Source organism: Ascaphus truei, chromosome 3 (assembly GCF_040206685.1).
Source record: "Ascaphus truei isolate aAscTru1 chromosome 3, aAscTru1.hap1, whole genome shotgun sequence".
In the NCBI taxonomy this organism is placed as follows: domain Eukaryota; kingdom Metazoa; phylum Chordata; class Amphibia; order Anura; family Ascaphidae; genus Ascaphus; species Ascaphus truei.
The window spans coordinates 221890210-221912027 of NC_134485.1; the positions used below are offsets into that span (position 1 = coordinate 221890210).

At 44.3% G+C, this 21818-nt stretch overlaps 1 protein-coding gene across 3 annotated transcripts in view; it reads left to right on the forward strand.

The window, feature by feature from the left end:
- The window catches only part of IMPG2 (interphotoreceptor matrix proteoglycan 2), a 94865-nt gene that overhangs the window by 20016 nt on the left and 53031 nt on the right, over nt 1-21818 (forward strand). For all 3 annotated transcript variants that reach the window (XM_075590131.1, XM_075590130.1, XM_075590132.1), the window contains exons 4-6: nt 15158-15324; nt 15954-15985; nt 20752-20775. In XM_075590131.1, the coding sequence (XP_075446246.1) occupies nt 15158-15324; nt 15954-15985; nt 20752-20775 (223 nt within the window). The remainder of the gene's footprint in view (nt 1-15157; nt 15325-15953; nt 15986-20751; nt 20776-21818) is intronic.

The following is a 21818-nucleotide window of genomic DNA, read 5'->3' on the forward strand; positions in this document are numbered from 1 at the left end:
AGCAATCACACTGGGGATACCTGGGGAGCCACAGTTATAGACTGCCCAAAGTTATCTCTAACATGTGGATCCAATCCCCCTCATGGGAACCATTAACCCACCAATAGCCAGTTTAAACACAGTTCATAAGACCGGTCAAAAGGGCTGTCCGGTGGGCAGGGCGCATGGGTCAGGTTGATGCCCATGCCACTTAGCATACCTGGGCTACACCCATAACTTGGTGCCGCTGAGTCTGATTTCTGACCCAGATGTGTCACTAGCCTGACATTTGTTGTGCATCAGTATGCCAGTTTTGTGTGCCAGCATACATTATGGGTCTCTGGGTCTTTTCATAACTGACACTCTTTTAGACAGGGAGATGCTAAATCAGCGAGACCCCTTTGAAGCTCTGTCATAAAAATACCCCCAGTTCATTCACCCATATCAAGCTGGATGTCCTACTAATTCCTGCTTGGATTTACAAAAAATACCTCCTGCCTTACATTTACAATCTGCAGTTTATACACACTTTATTAAAACACCATGTTCTGTTCGTGTCATAACTGTAAAAATGATATGTACATGCATGTAGTGGTTCACTGTATTTGCACCTCACAAGTCAGGTTTCTGGGTGCTTTCGTTCTAGAATTAGTATTTCTCATTGAAATGTCAGCTGCTAGACTGCCATCTTATGTCGGTTAGAGGGTATGGCAAGCAATGCATTTTTTCCTTTTAACCTGGCAGGCAGGGAATGGCCTGCAAATGGGGGATACAAATGGCTGGGACAGGGCAAATACAGTAATGCATAGCAAATTAGTTTAACCCCTTCATCCCCATGTCACACTGACTGAGTGGGTGCTTGGGTGACCGACTGCCTGGGTAGGTGACTGACTGCCTTAGTGGGTGACTGACTGTCTGGGTGGGTGACTGACTGCCTTAGTGGGTGACTGACTGTCTGGGTGGGTGACTGACTACCTGGGTGGGTGACTGACTGCCTGGGTTGGGGGGTGGGTGAATTACTTCCTGGGGGGTGGGTGACAGACTGACTGACTGGGTGACTGAATGACTGGGTGGGTGGGTGACTGACTGCCTGGGTGGGTGAATGACTGACTGACTGCCTGGGTGGGTTTGGTAACTAACTGCCTGCCTATGATTGAGTGACTGGGTGGATGACTGAGTGGGTGGGTGACTGAGTGGATGGGTGAATGAGTTGACTGAGTGGGTGGGTGAGTGACTTTGACTGCATGGGTGACTGCCCTTGACTAACTGATTGGGTGGGTGGGGAACTGACTGCCTTGACTGACTGCCTTGGTGGGTGTCTGACAGCGTGGGTGGGTGACTGACTGCCTGGGTGGGTGGTTGAGTGACTGCCTTGACTGCCTGCCTGGGTGGGTGACTGACTGACTGCCAGGGTGGGTGGGTGACTGAGTGACTGGTTGGGTGGCTGGGTGAGTGACTGGGTGGGTGAGTGAGTGACTGTGTGGGTGAGTGACTGGTGGATGAGTGAGTGGGTGGGTGACTGACCTTGACGGGTGGGTGCTGCTTTCTGCTTCCTTGCCCGCCAGATGCGAGGTAGGCTCAGCGGGGCGGTGGGGGTGTGTGCGTGGGGCACGGGAGGCAGGCAGCTGGAGGGGGGGCGAGACTGGTGGGCTTATTCCGTGGCTGCTGCCTGGGGCAGGAGGCGGGTGCGGGGGAAGCTGTGTTGGTTGACGCACGTGAGGGATGCTGTGTTGGCAGGTGCATGGGGAAAGCTGGATTGGCGCGCGCGGGGGAAGCTGGGTTGGCGCGCGCGGGCTCACAGCGGCACTTTCCCTCCATCCCATGTTGGGAGCGGGGAGGGTGCGGGGGGGGAGCGGTCTCACAGGCAGCAGGCCAGACACCCTGCTTCCCTGTGCATGCGCACCGGGACCTCGACTCTGCGCATTCACACGTGAAATGCCAGCATTTTTTTTCTGAGTTTTTTTGTTAATATAATGGGCACGGCCGCGCAGAGTGCCCGGAATCAGAGTGCCCGGAATCAGAGTGCCCGGAATCAGAGTGCCCGGAATCAGAGTGCCTGAATCAGTTTCATTGCTGTGGGGAAGAGCGCAGAGACTCTGTAATCGAGCTGCGGCTCCTGGGATGTGTAGTTATGTCACTGCCCCCCTGCCAAAATACAGACACCACTACCCCCCCCACCTAAATACAAACACCAGTACCCTCCCCCACACCACCTAAATACAGACACCACTACTCCGCACCAAAATGCAGACACTATTCACCTCTAATTTCTGCTGCCGAGCCCCAGCTCCTGCGACTACCCATGCTGCCTCTACCCATGCTAGGCCTCCCTCTGTACCACGCCAGGAGCCCCTCTCTCCCACCAGTGTGTGCCGGAAGTTAGGTCCGACTTCTGGCACGCTCCAGCGGGAAAGAGAGGCACGGCATGGGAAGAGGCAGGTGGCAGCTGCTGAGAGAAAGTGCCGCGCGGCAGCATCCACAGGCCTGGCAGCTGGACGCAGAAGTTGAGCCTGGCCTCTGGTTCAGCCCAGCCAGGCCCCCCGCAGCCCCCGGACACTTGGCCTGACTCTCCTCACCTGTCGGCGGCCCTCGTTGTACAACTTATTTTGTTACAAATGGAGGGAAAAAAAGAACTTTTTCACTGAGATGTGAGAATTGTTTCAATGCACCACTTAGTTTAATTGAGGGCTATTAACCCCTTGGGTGCCTTTGACTATGTCGTTGGGTCTGGCACAACAGGTGCCTTCTGGCTCGTTTTTGTAGAGAGGATCACGTTGGCGCAGAACACGATCTTACCGGGAAAGGAGGACTACTTACAGGAAGAGGACTCCTCCCTTCCGTCACGTGATCAGTTACTGCGAGATCACGTGATCACGGAGAGGCTATGGCACCATAAGAGACCTATTTTAATAGTGAGCGCAATGTTATTAATGTATTGGAGCTGTCTTTTATGTTATTTGGATTATTATATTAAAAGCCCCCAAGCCTGCAGGAGAGCGGTTACATTGCAACTCCTGCGGAATATTCTTACTTGATACACCTCATTAGACAGCACAGCTTTGCATGCAGACAGCAACAGGCCTTGCCAGTAAAGCTGTCTTATCTTAATCTCCTCAGATTGTTTTTATTTTTTAAGTCTACTAATGTCACTAAGTGAGAGGGGCTTAGCAGCCATATTAATTTAGGTCGTGGACTAATTTGTTTGGAATAAACATCACTGAACACGGAAAAAAAGAGGTGGAATCAGACGCCCTATTGCACAGCACGATGAAGAAATCTTAAATCTTTTAAAAGAAAGTGCAAGGGGACCCGTACTTTTAACCCTTAGAGTGCCGGAGGGGTCGTGGTGCCCCTCCGGCACAGGTGGCCATTTTTGGGGAAATGGAAGAGGAGTCGTCCTGTGTTGCCCTACTGGGCAGATCGCGTCCTGTGCTCCATGGGAACGCAGGATGCAATTGAAAGCAGAACAAATAGACCCTTTTAGGATGATATCGCTATGTCATGGGGCCCCGGAGTGCCAGTCCCCATGATGTAGTGACTACGTTCTGGTGCACGTAAAGGGTTAATATATTGATAAGAGTTCCCCCTTCTTAAATTATGACATAGCCCACAAACTATTGAAGATGCACATTCAGGCACTCGCCCAGCATTCCCGCAGAAGTGGTGTGCTACCAGCTTGTTGAGCGGGGGGTCCAGCGATCCCTCCATGATGATGGCCCAGTGCACATTGGTACTGGTAGTAACCTTATGGGTCTTTAAGAAAACACAATTGTTTTGTAGGCGTTCATACCTTTTAATGAACATTCAATACCCAGCATGTCTCAGAACGTTGTTTTGGGAAAAGTATTTTAATTAGTTACCTTTTTAGTAAACTTTTTATACTGTATACAGTGCTTGCACCTTTCTGCTGCATGTTGTAGTACTGAAGATAAATCTGTTCTGAATTTGTAGTGCTTCAATACAGTTTCACCATACACAAATGAAATTGTGGAGCCTCACAATCCCTTGTCCTTATATACCTTAAAAAGTTAACCCCCTAAGTGCTGAACTTAAACGGAAACTGCTAATACTTACATGAACTGTGCATAACTATTCAGGAGACCACACAAAGACCTTATTGCTACACCTGGTCTGTGGGGTTAGAGTCAAGTTAAGTTCGGAGCTATCATCTTCTGCAGTTATGCAGGTGTGTTTATGGCCAGGTCCAGGATTAGGAGAGATATCACCAGCAGCAAGAAGGAGGAGTAGAAAGCAAGGTGAGAAGAGGATTTGTGGGGTGGGGGAAAAGCGTGGCTTTTTATTGAGGGGTGCAGAAGTAGCTGGGATGGAGGTATGTAAGTAATGGTGCAGTGTCTGGGCACATACAAAGGTGGGGAGATGAAGAGATGTGGATAGGAGGCAAGTGGGGAAGGTGAAGAAACTAGAAGAGTTTACAAAGGAATGAGGAAACAGCAAATAGAGAGCTACAGGGAGGGCATAATGGGATGCAGCACAGGTGTTGGATGATATGAGGAGTACTGTAGGAGTTGAAAGAGCAGGTGTATAAATTGGGCCTGAGAGGGAAATATAGCACGAAAGGTTACACAGCTGCTTATGATGTTATACTCTCAAAGTTGTGCATCCCTTGTCAGAGCAGAAAAGAAGATACGTTTTCACAGTTGCTGAATTAATGGTAAAGTGATGAATCCAGTTATTTTCTTGTTCACCTCCAATTACACTATAAATATAGATATAACTCTACTGCGACTTCACACGTGGCACTAAAAGCAGCAAAACGTGAAATCTTATATATTTTTTTATAAATAGATCAGTTCTGTATTATTTGATAATATTACTGTATTTTTGAAGAAATTATTATTCAACTCTTAATGCCATTTTAATAAGTTTTAAAGCATCCTTTCGTTTCTATGGCAGGTTTTAGCCCATCTCCCAAGCAGTGAAGATCTTTGCAACACTTTCCTGTTTGTGATAATTTGTTACCAATGTTCCCAGCAGTTTAAGCTTTAAACTGTAACAATAGATAATGTTACTTTAGTAATCTAAGGATACATTGCAGCTGCTGAGTTACACAGACTGAAGCGGCCATTATGTTATGCACACAATCAGGATTTTTACAGATGTATAACAGGAGCACTAAACGCTTGCCAGCTAAGGTAAGAATGTAGAATTATACATTGTCGCATACATTACATATAAAAATAAGAAATAAATAGTGGGAATGGAGTATCGCAGCCAATACAGACTTCTATCTACATCACATGACATAAGAAAGGGAAGGGAGTTGTTGTGACTAATCAGTACAGAAAGACATACTAAAGGGATGTTAATGTCATACATTTCTGTTGCACTGTGCTGAAATTGATAGGAAAAATCAGCTCAGAGAGACAGACATACCAAAGTGGTTTCTTCTTATTTTGACTGAAGTTGACGGGTTGGCACTTTAAATTATTGTATGTGTCTGTAAGGACAATATACAGTAGATCATTTAGGGCATGTTGCAAAATGTGAAATGTGTGCAGGGCTGATATTGAAATTTAGTGCTACTAGAAGTCTTAAATGTGAGGAAGATTAGTTTCTTAGTAGTTTAATCTGGGAGCCTTTGTCATAGGAGATCTTTGTACAAAATCCAGTGCCGGTTATGTGTGACCTGTGACGGTGAGGGGTTACCTAGGCCATTAGTAAAGGTATTTGGCCCGGCTGGGTGCCCCTGACCCATATTGGGGAATTGTGATTGTCAGCTCTTCAACCCAATCATGGCATGTAACTGCATTTGTAATAAAGGTGTATGTGTATTTTTACTGTTCCAGGAGTGCCAACCAGCGGAGATGTGCAGGGCGTGAGTTTCAGGGGTGATTTTACAGTAAAATGTTGTCAGGGTGTGTTTGGGTAGAAGGGGGCCAGTGTTGCGGGTTACCCCGATACATGTTCTCAGGAATCCCCCCAGATTCCTGAGGACATGAGGAACACAGACCACTGGATAAAATCCTCCCTAGAAAGCAGTTTGCAGCTCATCGCCAAATCTCCCTGCTTCAGCACAGACCAAGAATAGTAAGACAAGGAATTGAATTACATTCAAAGGTCCCCGGTATATGCCCAAGAGCCTCAGAACCAAGGGGGGGGGGGGTGGGTGGGGGTTCAGTGTATCTTCCGCCAGGTATAAGGTGGCGAGAGTTATATGTTTTTTAAGTTAAAATGTATTTCAATAGCAGTGTTTTCCTGTAACCGCGCAAAGGAAAAATGGTTTAAAAAACCAGCAGCCCACAGCACAGCGCATGGCTGCTAACTAAATTCTGCTAGGAAGGTCCCAGCGCGCTGAGATTTACTGTCAGCGCTTGTGGGCTAAAATCATGAAAAAGTTTATAATGCAATTTTTATAAAGTTTTATAAAAATTGATGAATGAAAGTCCCCCTATTTTAATTGTTCCAACATTATAGGCGTAAGGGGATTTTCATTCCGATGGCCGGAACAGAGGGAAACACTTAAGTTGTAATTACTGTACTTTAGAAGTGTATAGCAGGAAACTCCTGTGAGGGGAGCAATGCATATGTAACTCGGACTTCTAAGACACCCCGGTGGTTTGGTTCCACAGTGTCTTAAAAAGTCCGTAGCTGAAAAAAGTTAGCCGACTAAAGTGTGACGTGGGGTAATCCAAGTACCTCCATCTTAGTAAATGTCCGGGCAAATGGCCCAGATGTCCGGCCAGCTCAGACAAAATGTCGCCAGTTAAGGGAGCTTGGTCTGGTATGCTAAGTGGCAAAGGTGCGAGGTTCGCGCATGCCCTTAGCAAACTAAGAAGCCCCTCTGCCAGGTTTGCCAAGTATGGGCAACTCTGGGATAGGTGGGAATATTATTCCCACGAACGAGATTGGCCGTAGAGGTTACAGATAGGGATTCTTACTGCATAAAAATCCCTGCAGCCGATCGGGAGTCAGATTAATCTAACAAAAACATACAAAAGGAGGCACAGAATCCTCCTCAATGATCCTCATTAGCTGCACACAGGGCTAGGAGTAAATAACAAGGTTTAAATACCAGATATATAAATGTGGTTCAGTTAGCCATTCGGTACAGGTAAGCAATCGCTCCCAACATTGTGAGAGGACAATTGCCACTAAAAGCCATGTGGCGAAAATAATAAATCATTTATTAATATACAAAATGGCACACAACATAAAGCGCATGCTCTAAACTAACTTTAAAAACAATTAAAATGTAAATGTAACGGGTGACAGTCACATGTGTAGCGATCAGGAGCAGTTACATGTATACATCTAGATTAGAAACATGTGTAGATGCCCTGCTGTGTGAGTGATCAGGTCTGTGCAGCATATTTTCTTCTCTGACAGTAGCATTGTGCGGCAGGCTCTGTGGGAGTATCCAAACAGAGCTATAGTGATAATTGAGTGTTTGCTGCATCTGGAAGCCTACGTTTTGTTACTGTGGTATTAACCTTACACCATAGTCTGCACACATAAAGGTACCATCGAGGGTAGAGACTAACTCAGTAGTAGTCATTTGTCTGGCTCTATATTAAGCATTTGTGTGCTGAGTGCACCTACTCATGATTTAGATGGTAACTGCTCCTGATCGCTACACATGTGACTGTCACCAGTTACATTTACATTTTAATTGTTTTTAAAGTTAGTTTAGAGCAGCGTTTCCCAAACTTTTTTTTCCGTGACCCGGTTATTTTTGAACTTCTCCTTCGTGACCCACTAAAAATGTTATCGCCTATAGGTAAAATAAAACAGTTATGAATGTCCATACAGATTTCATATATTCTCCCAATCCCCTCTATTCTCTCTCTCCCCCCTCCCCCATTCTCTCTCTGACCTGCACAGACGCACACAGTCACTGACCTACAGACACTCACACAGACAGACCAAACACACACAGCCACTGCTGGCCTGCACAGACACACACACAGCCACGATTACACACAGTGGCTGTGGCTGATACACACACACACACACACAGATCCATACACACATAGATCCATACACATACACAGATACATACATACACAGATACATACACAGATACATACACATACACAGATACATACATACACATACACAGATACATACAAACACATACACAGATACATACACATACACAGAAACATACATACATATATACACACACACACACACACACAGATCCATACACACACAGATCCATACACACACAGATCCATACACATACACAGATACATACATACACAGATATATACACACACAGATACATACATACATATACACACACACACACGCAAAGATACACACACTCTCCCCCATACACACACAGATATATACACATACACAGATACATACACATACATATACACACACACACACACACACACACACACACACACACACACACACACACACACACACACACACACACACACACACACACACACACACACACACACAAAGATACATACACACACTCTCCCCATACACACACACACAGATACATACACACACAGATACATACACACACACTCTCTCCCCCATACACACACAGATACATACATACACACACACAGATACATACATACACACAGATACATACATACACAGAGATACATACATACACACAGATACACACAGATACACACATACACACAGATACACACATACACACAGATACACACACAGATACACAGATACACACACAGACACACACACACACACACACACACACACACACACACACACACACACACACACACACACACACACACACACACACACATACACACACACACATACACACATACACACATACACACATACACACATACACACATACACACACAGATACACACACACAGATACACTCCCCTATATACACACACACACACACACACACACAATTTATTATAGAGGCAGCGATGGATGTGAGTGACTGGAGAGGGGGGGGGGGGGCGGGGGAGAGAGGAAAGGCCAAGCGATCCGAGCAGGCGGCTCCACGCCTCCCTCTGCCCGCCAGCGACCGCGCAGCCACCACTGTGCCTATCTCCCGCACCAAGGGGACTGAGGGGAAGGGAGCGCCAGGAACGGAGGCACAGGTGCGCCCCCGCACCACTTCCTACCTCATGCCGGGCATCGTGTCCTGTGGGCGGCAACATCATGATGCGGGGCTGCAGTAGGAACCCCAGTCAGCGAATCACCGTTGACACCGCAGCGATAGCAGCCAGCACCACTTCAGCACCGTCCCGCACCTCACCTCGGACCGCCGCAGGGAGGGAGAGGGGGCCGCCACAAGGAGGGAGGGGGGGCCGCTGTGCGGCCAACCTCGCTGTGACCTGGCAATTTTGCTTCCGTGACCCGGTGCCGGGTCGCGACCCACCATTTGGGAAACGCTGGTTTAGAGCATGCGCTTTATGTTGTGTGTCATTTTGTATATTAATAAATGATTTATTATTTTCGCCACATGGCTTTTAGTGGCAATTGTCCTCTCACAATGTTGGGAGCGATTGCTTACCTGTATCGAATGGCTAACTGAACCACATTTATATATCTGGTATTTAAACCTTGTTATTTACTCCTAGCCCTGTGTGCAGCTAATGAGGATCTTTGAGGAGGATTCTGTGCCTCCTTTTGTATGTTTTTGTTTGTTCACACTATCCTCTTTGCACCGGCAGGATAACCATATATATACTAAGAATTAATATATAATTGCATAGTAAGGTGAGCAGTAGATCACAAGTTATGTATACATGTCAGATTAATCTAAGCTGGATTTTAAACTTTGCAACATCGTAACCCAAGTCAAGAGTTCGTAAGAACTAAGGAATTCAGAACCAATTCTACGGCGGTAGAACAAAGTAAGCAGCTGCGGAGGAGAAACAGTGGTTGCGAGAGACGCCCCCTATCCAAAGACTGTTTTCGGCTCTGTTTGCGCACAACTCCCGGTCCTGGGAAATTGTGCCTAGAGACTCTATTTCTAAAGATTTAGTTCCAGGAATGGAAGATTTAGTTTTACCCCATCCCAGTAAGTGTATTTCAAGTGTTTTTTTGTAAACTAAGATGTGTATGTTCATTCTGTAAATAAATCACAATTTATTTTATCTCTTGCTTTGCTCAATCAAAGGATCTGGGTATTTTCGTGTTAAAAGCTGTGGTCTACCGTGACATGACCTATGAAGTGTCAGATTATCTCCCTTATATTAGTATTTCGATTGTAAGTGCTTTGGTGCAAGGACTTGTCACTGGTTCACAACACTGTACTGAAATCACCAGTAGTGCTGTATCAATAATGCACTATCCATTCTCTATTATTTATTCTATGAAAAAGAGATGGGCAAAGCTACCCCTGCTTACTTAATAAACAATTTTGTGACTTTCTGCAAAATTCTAAAAAAATAGCTTAAAGCATCAAGCCGTGTTGATCGATTATTTCAGCGGTACGCAAACTGGGGGGCGTGCCCCCAAGAGGGGACGGGAGATTTTGCTGGGGGGTTGCAGGCGGTTACAGGGGCCCTATGCTCTTCCCCACGGCATTTAAATGAAATGCCGGGGGAGGCGTGAGGCCTCTGAAACTTACTTACATGCTGCCAGCCGGGTCTTTAGCGACACGTCGCCATGGCAACGCGGCATCAAATGACACCGTGGGATCATGGCGTGACATCACATGACCCCGCACGCCGGAAAGGAAGGCGCAAATAGTTTGCACACTCCTGGATTATTTGATCACTGCTTTACTTTTAATTTTTGTACCCTTTAAAACTAGTGAACGTAGTCTCTTAAAAAAGTTCATTTGGTATGATCTCAAACAGGGTTGATACTCCAGGGGTTGTGGGGTAAAAAAATTATTATTGATTCAGGTAAATTAGAGAAATGGTCAAGAGTATGGCAACAACAACTTAATACCAAAAAGTGCAAAATAATGCATTTGCGTCACAAAACTCCAAAGGCAGAATACAAAGTTAATGACTACTACAATAGAGGAAGTCATTATTTCAGGTGACTTAAAAGTAGGCGAGCAATGTAACAAAGCAACGTGTGCTTGGTCTTCATCATAAAAAGAAAGACTAAAGGACCTCCACATGTATCAGCAGCAAATTAAACAGTTATTTACAGTAAGTGCAGTTAAAAAGTGGCATTTACTGCCCACGGAGACAGTGATGACATACACAGTAGATATATTTAAGACCAATTAACCCCAGGAAGGATGTTGATCCAGAGAGAAATCTAATTGCCATTGCTGGAATAACAAATTAATTTATGTTTCTTCTTATGAGACATAATTGGTAAATGTTTCACTGTTTTTTTTTTGTTTGCCTTCCTCTGGATGAATATAAATACAAACATAGGATGACCATCTTGGCCAATTCAATGAAACATTGGTTTATTGTCCTTTTCAACCTCGCCTGCTATGTAACTATGCTCTGCTTGGATGGGAGGAGGGGGGATATGATTGAAAACATTTTTTATATATATTTATTTTCATCAAGGTACAGGAGGGAGGCATATTTCAGAGAGAGAGAGAAGTGCTATAATAAGTAATCATGCTCTGAAGCTGGAGGGTGGAAGGCTCAGGGGCAGTAGCGTAACCTCTGTGCCGCTGAAACCTGCAGTGTGCGGGGGCTAAGGGCACGAGGAGGGGGAGGGTGGAGAGGCTTTCTGGCTGGTGCTGCAATTTGCACCCGTGGGTGGCCAGAGGTCAGGCATAAATTTTGCAACAGCTGCTGCTGGGGCCTCTGCCTGATGTGGGAGCTGGGTTGACACTCCGTAGCCAATTCCTCCTCCTCCTGTTTCCCCGCCCGGAAGTCGGCCCAACCATCAGCACTCACAGCAGCAGCAGCTCCCACATAGATGCGGTCGAGACTGGAACAGCCCTATCAATAAGGTGACCATATTTGTCAAAAACCAGGACAAACCGATCATGCATGCGCAGTTGGCAAGTGCCAATCGCGCATGTGCAGCCAGTGGGATAGAAAACTGGGACATCACCCTAAAAAGTCAGGACAGGGGCCTAAATCCAGGACTTTCCTGGCTAAAACGGGACATCTGGTCACGCTACCTATTGAACACTCTTCTTAGGGGGAAGGAATTGTATGCAATTGTGTGTTTGTGTGCTCACGTTGGGGGGTGGGGGAATGGAGTGTGTTAGAATTGAGTGCAGGGTGGAATTGAGTGTGTGTATATGTGGGGAAACTGAGTGTGTGTGGGGAATTATGTAAGGAGCGGGGTTGAGAGGAGTTGTGGGGGAGAGGGAGCAAGCGTAAGAAAGGGGGGAGTGAGACATGGGTGGGTGAGCATGCATGAGAGGGGAGGTGGGCGATTGAGATGGGGAGAGAAATAGAGGGGGGTTAGAGAAAGGTTATCGGTTACTGGAAGAGGGTGCTCTCTAGGCTGCTTACACAGGAACACTGAGGAAAACTCTAGATTTATTTAATGTTTTTTAAATGTTTTAAAACATTTTTGATTTAGTTTCAACTTTATGGCTGGAGGAGGGGGGAATGACTGGTTTCCTCTGTGTGGTTTGGTTATAGCTCATCTTGTGTCTGTCTGGGCACTTAGTCTGTTCCTGAATTTTCCCTTTTCTACATCCTATAGGATCAGATTATTAGTTAACCAGGGGTGGGAGGGAAGGGGAGAAGCGTTCACCCACCGCCCTTAAATGTGAACCATGGATTCTATACTTTTGGAATTTGAGTCACGTAACATGGAGGTTAGTTTTTTTATTTGGGGACCTGTGGCAGGACAGCCTCACAGTTGGGTTAGTAACAGTCCAAACGGTATGGTTTAGGCTTTAACCTTCGGTGGTTTATTTTCCAGATCAATAACAAATATGCACACTGTCACTTTAATGTAAACAAAATAATAAAATAAAAGCCTACTCCACAGTAGGCTAACTACACAACAGTGTTTAACTAACACACTGGCTGGATAAGCCAGTTTCCAGTTTTAAACAATACACATGTCTAGAACAAGCATGTAACATAAAGTTCTTATCTGTGTTTGAGGGAACTCGGTCCCAAGAGAGTCCAGGAAATCTCTCTGGATACTGCAACACTGACAGGACAGCTCTGCTTCCTCACTAGTCTAGGGAATGCTGCTTCCTTGAAGACAAGCCCTGCATCCAGCAGGCTTGCTCAGTTTCATGGAGAGTGTTCCTGAGTGTGTGTCCCATGCGGTCCCAGCCGGCCTGGGGAACAGTTGCAACCGGCTGTTGGGGAAAGTCTCTGTCCTGGCAGATTACTGACCACCTTTTAAACCACTTTTTGATGAGTCCAGACTGCACGAATTAGTTTCACATGCAGCTAGCTTCTCCAGAGGATTTTAACAACCTGTATGCTGGAAAATACACATACTGCACTTCACTCTAGCCTACAGACAGTGACTGTCACAGGGCCAAAAATGTAGTTATGCAACTTTTCGGGGGTGATGGATTCATAGAAAAGCAACCCAAAAGAGGCCTAAGGTTTTACAACACATTGTTTGGGCCAAGTGTTTCTATGTGAAGGACTGATTACCATCTTTATCAACTGTTTACCAAAATGTCATAGTCAGTAAACTTATTTTAGTTAATAATTATTTTAAAGCTTTACTTTTCTAATTCATGGTAATTGGTGGAAGTATCAACTCCTATTACTGACTGACAAAAAAACTATTTTTATTCTTTTTTAATTTTTGTTTTTTATTCAAATTTGCTCTTGACAAGAAAAAATAAGATCTGCACAGTGAAACAACCATATGTACAGCTTAGAGGGGGCATATGATTGAAACTTTCAAATACATACAGTAAAGGGTTTCAACAAAGTACAGGAAAGTGAAGCATATTCCAGTGCTTGACCAAGCGGTCATTCTCTGAAGCTGGTGGGTGGCAGGGTCTGGCCAAATGGGAGGAAAGAAGTAGTTCACGGAGAGGGTGGAAGATTAGTATTTTACCTCCCAACAGAGGTGTTAGAAGCTAATAAAGTAAGGGAGGATAAACATGCCTAGGATATATATATGACAAGGATCAAACAGGGTCTGAGGTTTTACAGCAGATAGGAAAATAGACAGACTATGTGGGCCAAGTGTTTCTTATCAGATGTAAAATGTTATCCATCTATAGGAATATTGGGATAAAGGTCCCCCCAAAAAAGACTAGTGCTAACAGAGCATTTAACCCAAAAATTGATGAATTGCTGTATCCGGAATCAGAATGAAAAATAAGTAAACAGTGGAGCTGATATAAATTAACCCCTAGTTGGGACGTGGTTTGGCAAGACAATGAAGGGTTGTCCAGGAGTAGTCCTAGGACCCACCTAGACCCCATACAAAAAGTCCTGCAACGTAATAAACCAGTACACCTGGGGAAGCTCCAATTCGTAGAGTGGTATCAAGGTACTCACATATGTCTTTCATTCATCCGGTTGTTCGTGTGCTCCAAGCTGTTTGAAGATGCAGAAAGGATTCACCGTCCCTGGAGAAGAGAGTGAGACAGCGGGCACGGCCGCACAGAAAAAAAATGGCAAAGGCTGGACTGCGCTATAAAGTAACTTTATTTAAGCATTGGATGGTTAAAACAAGAGGAAGGGTGGCACCCCCCCCGCGCCTCTTACGCGTTTCACCTGCCATCTTTAACCAATTTTTCAAACATCAAGAGATACACATGGTCGAAAACTGGATCTTTAGTATATCACATATGGACATTTTTTCGCTTTCTCTTTTATCCTTCTCACTTATCCTAAGCCCGAGTTATCTATACACCAGTAAGAGACATAATATGAGCTGTGACATGAGTATCTTATGGTCTGTATATTTTGTCTGTACATGGAGTGATTTGTTTAATAAATTGGGAAAATATTACACTTAGGATATTAAAAGTCACTGCCCCTTGTGGTTGGAATTTTCGTGAAATATTTACTGACCCACATTTCAGTTATAGAACTAAGCCATTGAACGTAAAAACAGGACAAATTGATTATTATGTGGCTGGTAAAACGAAATGTTGACTAAAAAGTATGTATTGAACTATTATTGGTCTTTTGTAAAGTATTTTTATATATATTAATGTATGTTTGTAATTTTATTGTTTTCATCCTCCAACCCAATTGTACCGCGCTACGGAATATGTTGGCGCATTATAAATAACTGATAATATGTAGGATGTTTAAATCATGCCAATCATTGTCAATAAATATTATGGACATATTTCTCTTTTTTTGCTCAGTGTGCCAAGAAACCGTTTGGGAAGTGTTCAAAATATTCTGGGACCGTCTGCCAGACCAACCGGAATACAAGCAATGGATGCATCTGTGTGAAGAAGGCACTATGACTATATTTGAAATAGGAGCCAATTTTAGTAGATCTGAAGAACATCACAACTTGGTTACAGAGGTAAACGATTTATATATGTTTATTTTGCCAAGTAGAGCATGGGTATCTTATTTGTGTCTGTAAGAATATGCACACCTATTTATTTTGTCCAAGTTTTTATTTATTGACAAGGCTTTATTGAGCCCAAATGTAGGTAACAACTTTGATGAAGCAGCAGGAACCTAAAAATGCAAACTTACAGTGAAAACAGGTGTAGCTTAAACCTTCTTGTCTCCGGTTGCTGCTGGACCAGTGGATTGCGGTAGACTCGGTCTCTGGCGCCTCAGACTTTTGCTTCTTCAACCGCGCTGCTGGGGACAGTGAGTCTGGCTACATCTGTATTTATTTAGCTAATACTTAGCATTTCAAAATTGTGTGTTCCTGATTCTTCATCTAATTTGTTGCTTAGTAATATGCGAAATGTTCAGTCCGTTTAAGCCCCAAACTCTCCACACCATTAAACCAATAGAAATAATAGCTAGTTCTGTATCTGCCATTTTTGGTGGGATGAGCCGGGAAGTGTCTGATAACTTCTGGGTATTTACTTTTGGATTGGATGTGGGTTATCATCAAGCAGATTGATTCTAAAGGGAAAAAATATATTTATAATAAAAAAGAAATATATGTATAATAATTTTCTTTTCTTACAGAAACTGTCTGTAACTAAGCATGCATTGAGCAGGTAAGTCACAGAATGAAACATTTTTTGGGCCATGTTTATTAAGCAGTATTCTGCCGTAAGTAGGGTGACCAGATGTCCCAGTTTAGGCGGGACAATCCCGTTTTTTGTAGGTCTGTCCCGGTGCCCCGACATTCTTTAAAATGTCCCGGTTTTTACCATCTGTCCCGGTTTTTACCATCTGTCCCGGTTTTCAAAGTTGAAGTGAAAAGCAAAGGATGCCGGTGAGGAGGAGATCAGGAGGAGAGCAGAGGCCGGGTTTGGCTGTGGCTGCAGAGGAATGTGGGGGTGGTGCTGACTGCAGAGGAGTGTGGGGGCGGGGCTAGCGTCAGAGGAGTGTGAGGGCGGGGCCAGCTGCAGAGGAGCACCAGCAGTAAGAACCTCCGGTGTTTGCTGTCAGGGCTCAAGATGGATCCCCCCTACCCCCTGCTCCACAGTGACAGGTGGGGACTATCTGTAGAAACACAGAATGAGGAGACAGAGACACACAGAATGAGGAGACAGAGACACACAGAATGAGGAGACAGAGACACACAGAATGTGATGAAAGAGACACACAGAATGGGTCGAGAGACACACAGAATGTGAAGACAGAGATCCACAACAGAATGGGGTGAGAGACAGAATGGGGAGAGATGCACAGAATGGGGTGAGAGACGCAGATAATGGGGGTAGGGAGAGACACACTTAATGGGGAGAGATAGCGACGCACAGAATGGGGAGAGATAGAAATGCACAGAATGGGGAGCGATAGAAATGCACAGAATGAGGGCAGTCAGAGACGCACAGAATGGGGGAGACAGATACTCACAGAATGGGGGAGATAGAGACGCACAGAATGGGGGGAGATAGAGATGCACAGAATGGGGGGAGAAAGATACGCATAGAATGGGGGGAGATAGGGACGCACAGAATGGGGGAAGACAGAGACGCACAGAATGGGGGAAGACAGAGACGCACAGAATGGGGGGAGACAGAGACGCACAGAATGGGGGGAGAAAGAGACGCACAGAATGGGGGGAGAAATAGATGCACAGAATGGGGGGAGAAAGAGACGCACAGAATGGGGGGAGACAGAGACGCACAGAATGGGTTGAGATAGAGACGCACAGAATGTGGGGTGAGAGATGCAGATAATAGGGAGAGATAGAGACACACAGAATGGGGAGAGATAGAAATGCACAGAATGGGGGGAGACAGAGACGCACAGAATGGGGGGAGACAGAGACGCACAGAATGGGGGGAGATAGAGATGCACAGAATGGTGAGAGATAGAAATGCACATTATGGGAGGAGACTGAGATGCACAGAATGGGGGGAGATAAAGATGCACAGAATGGGGGGAGAAAGAGACACACAGAATGGGGGGAGACAGAGACGCACAGAATGGGGAGAGACAAAGATGCACAGAATGGGGGGGGGGGGGGGGGGTGGAGAAAGAGATGCACAGAATGGGGGGAGACAGAGACGCACAGAATGGGGGGAGTCAGAGACGCACAGAATTGGGGGAGTCAGAGACACACAGAATGGGGAGAGAGAGACGCACAGAATGGGGGGAGGTAGAGACGTACAGAATGGGGGGAGAGAGACACATACACATGGAATGGGGAGGGGGAGAGAAACACAATGGTGAGGGGAGAGAGAGGATGGGGAAATGGGGGAGAGAGGGGATGGGAGAGAGAATGGTTTGTGCAGTTGGTGATGTCATTTATTTTATAAATATTTTTTTGAATGTGTCCCGGTTTTTACTTTTGTTAATCTGGTCACCCTAGCCGTAAGGTGTCTTGTGACAGAATACTGCTCAGTAAATATGGGCGTTGGTGTTTTCCAAAGATGCATTAACAAAACCTTGCAAAGCTCATTGCCTGATTTCTAAAATACTGACCACAAACTAATATAAACTCCAGTGAAGGAAAGTATAAGCTGCCGATAATTCCCCTCCCCTCCAGGTGCAAACATATTATGGTAAATGTTTTGGTCAACATTGACAATGACTTATTTGTACTTTATAATTCAGGTCTTTTAAGTAACAGAAATAATAAGACCACTATATAAACTTCTTATAGCTCCTGTCTCGAAGCTGATCTTGGCAGTGGGACATTTTGTTATGTGTACAAATATAGTTAGTTGCCTATTAGTATTCGGTGTCGGTCATCGCTGTCCGGAGATATACATATAATCTTTGAACTGGTATAACATTCTTTTATGAAACTCATAATGATATATTATTTATAGCCTATAATAATTGAAAATGATGCCAGTAGTGCTAAGATCTAGAGATGGGAGAACCAGTCCAAATCCGTTTACCGGAATTTCTCGTGATTTTTTTTATCCCAAATCAGATTCCCCTACCAAAATGTGCCTGCGGATTGGGTACTAAAAAATTAGAGTAGATTAATCAGAATGTGCCATTTGATACAATCCAGGCGGATTGTTAAAAATCCGCACTCAGATTGTTAAACATTTCCTCTCTTCCTCCCTCCCTTTCCCTCCCTCTCCCTCCCTCCCTCTCCCTCCTTCCCTCTCCCTCCCTCTCCCTCCCTCCCTCTCACTCCTCCTCCCCCTCTGAAAGTATCCTATTCTCTAACGTCGCTGCGTGAGAATACGACTCCATTTTGTTTGCTATATAACCATTTCTCTATAACCATTAAGTACTAACATTTTAAATCTCAGGAACTAACTAAATGCCAAATGTCATACGTAATTGTCTCTTCAAGTCAGATGTGAGAAAGTGACCTCTCACCCACTTAATGCCAACTGAACTCTGTTTGTTCAGACTTATTTAGCTCTGTAGAAACAGGAAATGTCGCCAGCCATGCTGAGCATGACTTTTACGAATGTCTTACACAATATACTATCCTGAAGAATGACATTTCCTTCAACTGCCTCCAAACTCTGTACTCAGGCCACTTCCCAGATCGTAAACCGTCTAGCTGTCATTTTCTGAGATAGACAGACTATGAATTAAAGGGGAAGTATGTTACTCATATCTGTGTTTTTTCTATGCTCAAGATGGCTATATAACCTGACTCAAAATCTTCAATAAACAGGAGAACAGTTTTTGACAAAGCTTCACTGGTTGTCTGACTCAATTACTGCTTTCCTCCGAGCTCGTCGCCATTTTGTCTTTTCCAGATAATCAGTGCCAAAATGTTTCCAACCCTCAGTATAATGTTGCATGGAACCAAGAGATGCCCTATAGCCAATAGGGATGCCCGAGGACAGAAACCCTCGTCTGCCCACAAGCTTCTGTGTCCAATGGTTGGTTAGATATACCATTACTATCATTGTATGTCAATGCAGATTAACTGATTTTCTTGTAGACACAGGTGCAACGCGTTCTTGTCCTAATAAACATTCCTACAAGGGTCCAATGAAGCAAGCAGACGAGTACTCTATGGGTATTGAGGGTACTCTCACTAAATGTTACAACACTCCTATTTTGTCAGTTCAATTAAATCCCACTTCTAACACCATCTGAAAGTATCCTATTCTCTAACGTCGCTGCGTGAGAATACGTCTCCTGCCACTTGAAATGATTCACCTCCGGAGGCTTCAAACCCACTCTTAAAGCACTGATTATCTGGAAAAGACAAAATGGCGACGAGCTCGGAGGAAAGCAGTAATTGAGTCAGACAACCAGTGAAGCTTTGTCAAAAACTGTTCTCCTGTTTATTGAAGATTTTGAGTCAGGTTATATAGCCATCTTGAGCATAGAAAAAACACAGATATGAGTAACATACTTCCCCTTTAATTCATAGTCTGTCTATCTCAGAAAATGACAGCTAGACGGTTTACGATCTGGGAAGTGGCCTGAGTACAGAGTTTGGAGGCAGTTGAAGGAAATGTCATTCTTCAGGATAGTATATTGTGTAAGACATTCGTAAAAGTCCTGCTCAGCATGGCTGGCGACATTTCCTGTTTCTACAGAGCTAAATAAGTCTGAACAAACAGAGTTCAGTTGGCATTAAGTGGGTGAGAGGTCACTTTCTCACATCTGACTTGAAGAGACAATTACATATGACATTTGGCATTTAGTTAGTTCCTGAGATTTAAAATGTTAGTACTTAATGGTTATAGAGAAATGGTTATATAGCAAACAAAATGGAGTCCCCCCTTGATATACACATTATCACCCTCCCTCTCCCCCTCCCTCCCTCCTCCTCCCCCTCCCTCTCCTCCTCCCACTCCCTCTCCCCCTCCCTCTCCCCCTCCCTCTCCCTCTCCCCCTTCCTCTCCCCCTCCCTCTCCCCCTCTTCCTCACCTTCCCCCTCCCCCTCCCCCTCCCCCTCCCCCTCCCTCGGATTTAATCTGAGTGCGGATTTTTAACAATCCAACATTTGATTATTAATCTGCCATGTAGATTGTCAGTGATAGAAAACAAACATTAAAAAAAAGCAGATTTGCGTTTTTGAGACTGATCCGCAAAAATCTGCGGCTCAGAGGAGCCAGACAATCCGAGGTGGATCCAAAGCCTCAATTTTTTTTATCTCTACGAAGATCCTAATATTATTGAGATGAAAACACTTAAAGCAGTACATATTTTCCTTCATGAAATCTGCTGCAATCAATTCTTCATGAGAAACCTAAAAGTTGGTTACTGCATTATATTTTGGAAGTCATAACTCTCCCTTGCTCTCTCTCTCTATATATACACAGTATAGTAAAATAAACATTTTCCTGTTTCATTAGCCATGCTAAAAATACTGATGTTCTGTTTTAATTACTCAATGATTTTTGTTTTTCTGTTTTGATTTTTTTTCTTAAAGTTCCTGCAGTGACTGGTCTTGTGGGTAAGCCAATTTATTTAAATACTGCTATATATTATCCTTTGAATCTCAAACATAATCTTCCTTAAAGAATTTGTAGTATGCAAATAAAATACATGTGCTGTTGAATTCTCATGTTTGGTCACATCTCAGTGAAGTGGGCAATATGAGTACTACCGGTATATTACATGCATACATAACTCTATCTGGGTCTTCTTTTGGCATATAGTCTCCATATGCAGTGTACATGCTGATGGCGGGAATAAATAGAGCTGCCTAAAGGATATCTGGAGTCTGGGTTTTAAATGCAAATGTACCCACAAGTGGCATTTATATTTGCTGTACACTGTATGGGTTTTTGTATTCACCATAACTTGTTTTGTGTCTGCTTGTAACCACTCCCAGTCCCAGCTTCACATTGCATACCGGTAAACCAATCTCACACTGATGAGACCCAAAAGGTCGTGATAGCTGTCTGTGAGCAGGTTTAGTGGCTGTGCACTGCTTTAACCCAGGCTGTGCTGAAAAGCTGTGTAATGTGGCAGGCATAAGCTTATCCATGTTAAAATGGATAAGAAGCAAAAAGTGATTCACTGTGACTGCTCATTACCCAGAATCTCTTGCTGTAGTAGAATCATTGTATGCTAAGAGATAATGGGGAAAGACAGGGTTGCATACCTTTTTGAGACATGTGAATGTGCTCACAAGTGATATCTTTAAAGCAAATGTTGTAACAATAATTTTTTTATTGTTAAGATCCACTAGTACAAATTAATAAGGCCTGTTTAAAATTACCTTCAGTTCTCATTAGTTTTGACAAAGGACAAAAGCAAGGTACAAGCTGAGATGATCAATGTAGTTGATGCTCTCCTAAGCAGAATAATAAGATGTAGTAAAAAGATGTGTTCACAAATAGCACTTTTCCTTAAAGTTTCCATCTCAATAGACATGTAAAAGTTAATATAAATGTAACGGATTTTCTGACCTGGCTGACCCACCCAACCTCACATTGGCCCCTGTGGTCTAACCAGTCCCCATTACATGGTGTGTCTGGTGGTGCAACTGAT